General features: G+C 37.6%; 1 protein-coding gene across 15 annotated transcripts in view; it reads left to right on the forward strand.

Moving 5' to 3' along the window:
- RIMS2 (regulating synaptic membrane exocytosis 2) overlaps positions 1 to 6,592 on the forward strand; it is a 345,182-nt gene that overhangs the window by 264,993 nt on the left and 73,597 nt on the right. For 5 of the 15 annotated variants that reach the window (XM_009638379.2, XM_035893819.1, XM_035893821.1 and 2 more), the window contains one exon: positions 254 to 426. The exons of the other annotated variants lie outside the window; for them this stretch is intronic. In XM_009638379.2, coding sequence (XP_009636674.1) covers positions 254 to 426 — 173 coding nt within the window. The remainder of the gene's footprint in view (positions 1 to 253; positions 427 to 6,592) is intronic. 15 annotated transcript variants of the gene reach the window in all.

Raw genomic sequence — 6,592 nt, forward strand, 5'->3', positions numbered from 1 at the left:
GAAGAGCTGGAAGTTTTGTACAAGTCATTCTATGGATGAAGCTGAGGAGCTAATAACTTGAACGGGATATCAAAGCAGAGTAAAATTAATAGAAGCCAAGACATAGCTTGTATTCTGTATCAGTTAAAAATCATAAAAATTCAAGCTGTCTGGTGAAAAGGCTGTTTAGATAGCATCAGGGACCAGCTCCATAACTGCTTTCTGGTAATATGTCACTGACAACATCAGTATCTTTGTTGCTTTCCTCTTACAGTATCGGTCAGGACGGGATCCTCAGCGAGGCTCAGACAATGTTTCCAATAAGTCTTCGGACAGCGATGTCAGTGATGTCTCCGCTGTGTCACGGACAAGCAGCGCTTCACGTTTCAGCAGCACAAGCTACATGTCTGTCCAGTCTGAGCGTCCAAGAGGAAACAAGAAAATAAGGTGAGCATGAGGAGCAGTAGTGCCAGCCATAGCCGTGTAACTTAAGTAACCGAACATTCGTTAATATTTGTATTTGAAATTAATATTTTTCCTAGGCTGAAATTCAGAGGGAATTTGCAAAATACTGGTTTAAATGTCATCTTAATCTAATACTTTTTGAAGTCTTTGTGGTTTTTTTTTTTGCCAAGTTTTGTCATGTTGGGTTATACTAACATACAGTAAAATAACAAACATATGCTGTCAGCAAGCATTAGACATGTAGATTTGCACTTTCTGAAAACCATCTTGTAAAATACTTAATATGGCAGAAGAGATAGTTTAACTTGATAATTTGTGCCAGCAATGTCAGAGGCATCTCAATTTCCTTTAAAACTAGAGCTTCTGAACTTTTACAGAAGTCTTATTTAATACTTACAGAGACAAATTAAATTTATTTAATACTTCAACTAGTCCAATTTAACTGTAGGTGTACAACCATTGAACTATTCTTCAACAAGATTTACATAGTCTATCTCTGAGCAAAACACGGCATCTCCTTTGCCTGCGCCCTGTGCACACTCAGAGGAGTTTGGGCTGCAGGAAAAATGAAAGATCATTTGTCTTGGAGGGTGTAACCCACCTGTATCCCTTAGCAAAATTCAATGTCAGCCCATATTAATTCTCAGAAAATTGTCCTCTTGAGAGAAATGGTGTGTTTGAAAAGATTGTTTAAACATCTGCTTATATGAGCACTGTTAGGACCACACTGTTTCTGTCATACAGTTATGACATTTGTTTCTAAATGTGATGTATCATCACCATACAACTTTTATTCAGAGAAGGACTTAGAGTCTGTTCTAAGCAAATGTCTCAAGGTTCTCTAGTGTAGGCTGGAGTCTTAGCCAGCATGGTTTAACTAATGACTGCTTCCATCTTTTAGTTTTTATTTAATTTCTTTTGCATTTCCTTTCTTGTGAGGTCATGCATGCTCTTTTCCATGATTTTAACTTTAATTTATTCTTTTCTGTTTTCTTTTTGCATGCCTTTTTCAATTCTTGTTGACTTCAGAAGGACAAGGGATGTAGAGGGGAAAAAAGAGGGAGGGCTGGAAGGGGATGAACAAGATGGAATATTTCCCGAGGAGGAAGAAAAAGAGGAGGAGGAGGAGGAGGTGGAAAAAGCAAAGGAGCAAGAAATTAATGAAAAAGGGGAAGGGCAAGAGGTGACAGAGAACTGTGATAAGGAGGAAGTCAAAGGATCAGGGCATGATGACAAAGCTCAAGATGACCAAACTGAGGAAGGGAAAGCGGATGACAGGTAAAATATAATTCTGTTTCTACAGAACTATTCTTCTTCCTCCTGTACCGGGACCCTACTTGTCTTCCCTTTTTTCCCCCTTTGCTTAGCTTATTGTCTGTGTTCTCTGCAGCTTTTTTTGCTTTCAGTCATGATGCTTTATATTTAAGCAAGTTTCGCTCTCAGCTTCTGTGAACTTTTCCTGCATACCAAATGATGCAGCACACTAACTTGACTCATTATTATGCATGCAACTATGACATATTATTTTTTAAATTGGTTTAAACTAGAGTTTGGGTTTGACTATAACAAACAATAGAAATTGTAAGGTTCCTCATTATATTCCCTCCTTGAATTATTATCTCAGGGAAAAATCTTCTATTGAGTGATTCCTCATCAATATCAAAACCAACTTTAATTTGTGGCAGTAGTAGAGAATTTGGATTTTTTTTTTTAATCCTCTTTGTGTAGGCTGATAAATGTGCATATTGATCGACAATCAATGTGGAGAAGCAGTCTTCCCTCTTTTTTTTGTTCCATGTGAATAACTGCTGTGGGTTGCTGTATTGTGGAGGGGTCGTGTACCTCTACTGCTGTATTGTGTCCAGAAACATTTCAGCACATTTGGCTCTGGTTGTATCAGATAATATTCTAGATCTATACATTTTACCACAATTCCTTTGAACGACTTTTAATGTAAATGAACGACATCTTGTATTGCAAAATCCATGTAATTTGCATTAAGAGAAATACAATATTCTTTCTTTCTTCATTAGCAAAAAAATTATTTTGAGAAGAATGGCAGAAAATCTCAGAAAAAAATACTTCCTTTTAACCTGCTGATTCTGCATTACCTATACATAACTTATGCCTGTACAACTGTGCTCATATGTATTAGAGTAAGCATAGAGCACTCTATGGCAATCTACTTTCTGCCTTTGCTACAAACTTACGTGAGTACATGCCTGTACATACACACACATGTGAACATGCACAAAGCAAAGGAAAAAAGAGAATCAAAATGCATAGTGTTCAGTCTGGGGTGATATGGGCCAATTTTCCCACTTTGCCCATTTTGACCACTGTATGTAAGCTGTGAATAAAATGGAGAGTTTCTCTATATCCACCTTCCCTTCCCATGGTACAGTGAGTGCTCATCTTTTTAGTATTGTCTGAACATTCTTCCACAGTAAGAAGCAAACTTAAAAGCACAGATTGATTCCTACATACATACAGGTATATGTATATGTATAGATTTATATGCACACATAGTTGTGTATCATTAGCATCCTGAAATACCATGACTTCAGTGGACGAACCCAAAGGCAGGATCGATCCTAAGCATTGTTGTAAATTCAGTGCCTTCTGCTTGTTTGTTTGGCAATTTATAAGATACCTTATACCTGGCAATTTATAAAATACTGATAAATGAACAACTTCAGCTTTCCAGAAAATATTTTCAGACTCAGCACCAATATTAAATAGTCACCAAAGCATAGAATCATAGAATCGTTTAGGTTGGAAAAGACCTTTAAGATCATCAAGTCCAACTGTTAACCTTACACTGCTATTCCACAACTAAACCATGTCCTTAAGCACCTCATCTACCCGTCTTTTCAATAGGTATTTGAGAGACCCAAGAGAACCAAAGCAGCCAGTTCACCCATCACAGAATAGTAGTAAATTATCATCTAGTTCCCAAGAGCTTGGGCATCAAGAAAAGCTATATTGCAGATGGGAATTTTCGACATATATTTTTACTTCAGAGGTGCTTTAGTTGAACAGCAGTCACCTTTCCTCTGGGCAACCTGGAACATAGGGGCTGCTCTTAATCACTCTGCCATCAAAAATTAGTCTTCAGGGATACATCATACCTCTTGATGTCACTGTGCTTATCTACTTCATGGGCAATGGTAACAGTCACACTAAGGGCTTCAATCTGCTGAGATCACAGGTGAGGTCAATGTAACTTAAATGACCATAAAGACAGATATCCGTCATGGATTCATCCCATGCCTATTTTAAAGAGTCCCTCAGCGCAATAAACTGCATTAGCTTTTGGAGCACTGAAGCACAATAAATCAATAAATCTTTTTTTGGCAGAAATAGCTGCAGCATCAGATTTTGCCTTCATTAAACCTTGTAAAACTAAACCTTGGCATATGGTTGACCTATAGGGAGAACATAATTGTGTTCTTTCTTGGCAGTACATGCTAGTAAACAGAAAGCACGGATCAAGCCTCTGTGTTATAATTTTTAAAGATTCCTTATGTACAGTTCTCTGACATTATTTCTTATTCCAGCTCCCTGATGATATCAGGGACAAAAAAAGCCCTCTTAGATCTATTCTGTGAGCATTCATAGTTTTTATTGCAGGAAATCTGTTTAAGACTGCTCTAAATCTTAACCTTCCTTAACATTTTTCTAAATATCAATCCTAAGCGTTAATTATGATAGTCACGATAGTTTTGTTTTATCGTATGAATACACAGAAATTGTAATCACAGAGCAGGATTTCAATGTGCTCCACGCTGTTGAAATACAGAAAGAAATTACAACCTCTGTTCCAAGCACAAAGAGTCTAAATCATAAGATGGCATATGAGCCAGAGAGGGAAACACATGAGAATTAAGAAATGTTCCACATGACAGGAGATAGTTACAATACTGGGCTGGGGGCATCTTGACAACAGGGAGTAATGAAGGGAGATCTGAAGAAGGAAAATAATCTAGCTTTATGGATGTTTCTGAAGAGCTCTTTTCAAGCATTAGAGGCAATGAGGAGAAAACATGAAGTGCTTACTAAAAATATATCAAGTGGATGATGGAGCATGTCTGATGAGCAGCAGGAACTGATCTTTCAGTCTTGAATGTGAGAAGATAAATGTGATAAGCAACGACTGCTAAAATACTAGAAAATAAAGATGAATTATGTACAACTGGATAAAAGATGATGAAGCCAAAATTGAAAGGCTATGAAACTTATCTTTCCTACAGTATCCCAGAAGGGGTTAGGGTAGGTATATTGCCAGGGCTGGAGAAAAGCACTGCAGTAGCTGGCATCTGAAATGGTAAGAGGGTGGACAAAACGATTAGCTGTGTGGGTGGGCAGAGAGGGTAGAGATGTCAAATAGAAAGCATGCACAAGTCACAAAAAAGTGGACCTAATATGAAGCCTGAATTAAAGGGCCTTCCCAGACAGCAGGCCTGAATGATATGCATGATCCACATGGTTGGGAGAAGAAGCAGAAGAGAGATCTTGGTGGGAAATACTGGGTTTAATGATACTGAGTTGAGATTGGTGATTCACAAGGAGGTGCCAAAGAAAGAGGTTTTACTGTAGGCAGGAGGATACAGGGGAAATGAGAGGGAGTTTTTATTGCAGAGGGGATAATGTTTTGGTGTACTGTCGATGAAGGGATGACGTTTGAGGGACAGCAATAGAGGAGACAGTGCTACAGCCCTGTGGGACCATCACAGTTAACTGGGTGGGCAGAACATGAGAATCTACTGGAGCATGTTCTGAATGAAAGGTTAGAGAAAGAAAAAAATTGAGAGCGGATGAACTGTGGGAACTAAGGGAAGTTACATATTAGAGCATGGTTAATTGTAGCAGAGCAAGGAAGAAAACAGTGTACTTTCAAAATCTTAAGAAATCATTAAAGACTGGCAGGAGTAGTTCCAACTGAATGCAAAAAGGGAAAGATAGTTGTTTTGAAAGTGTTTGAAACATAATTGGAAAACAAGAACTCAAGAGATTTAAGAGATTTAAAACAATGTGTTCAATTAATTCAGAGATGAAAGGGAGAAAGGCGATGTGGCTGTAGCTGCAGAGCTGATGAGAGCAAGACTAGAGGTTCTGCATTACTTTCTAAAGGATATGCTAAAGCATGTTTCTATGATTTGGGGAAAGAGCCAGTGATGACCATGTGGCTAGAAATAAGAATAAGGAAAGAGGCACAGGGGGAAAGGAAAACAGAAGATAGCATATGATCTCTTAGGCAAATCAAACAGTTGAGGAAGAGATCCAGTGAGAAATTTCTGCATCCATGACAAGGGCAAGGGGAGAGAAATGCATAAAGTGGAGAATGCAGAGACAGCACAGAAGAATCAGTCATGTTTTTTGCTATGTATTGGAAGAAATCAATGACATCTTGTGTGAAGAAAAAAGTGAATGCTAAAGGACAGTATAAGAAATAGAGCTTATTAAGTAGGAAGATGACACAAGCAAGGAAGGAGAATTTGTAGTAGAAAAAGTCAGCTGGGATGTAATTTTGCAGAGGCACTTGAAGATATAAGAAACAGAGTGCAGGATGTAGTTTTAAGTAATGGATTTGTTCAAATATAAAACTTTATCTTCCTAGTGGTTCAAAAAAAACCCTTGTTGGGTATAAAGATTCATTTCAAATTCACTTTGTAGTTCTTTTTTGTGTCATGCAGTCAAAAAAATCTTTAAAGATTTTAACTTGTAAGTTTTAAAACTGATTCCTGATGAGTATTTGTTCCTTACTTTTTCATTATATTGTAATCTTAGTTCAGTTTTTATGAGCCTTCCACTGTGATTGCAGCTATTATCAGTTAAATGCAGTGTTTTGCAAAGCTAGATGAAAAAGCATGTCAATTCAATCTGTGCAAGCTCTTTCACAGGGGTGGAAGCCAGTAACTTTTTTTTAAAAATCTATATTCTGGTAAAAATATCAAAGAACTGTGCAAAAGATAATAAACATCAAAAATCCAGTTTCGATGTGCATGTGCTGTTTGGTTCCTTAAAGCTATTTCAGAATGATTATAATAATTGCTCCAACTGCACTACTGGATGAAAGAAGTTAATTGTGCCCAACCTTTCTAGCCAAACAGACCATATGTTTGTAAGGGAAAGCTGTAGCCTGAGG

This window comes from Egretta garzetta, unplaced genomic scaffold (genome assembly GCF_000687185.1).
Source record: "Egretta garzetta isolate BGI_Z169 unplaced genomic scaffold, ASM68718v1 scaffold154, whole genome shotgun sequence".
Classification (NCBI taxonomy): domain Eukaryota; kingdom Metazoa; phylum Chordata; class Aves; order Pelecaniformes; family Ardeidae; genus Egretta; species Egretta garzetta.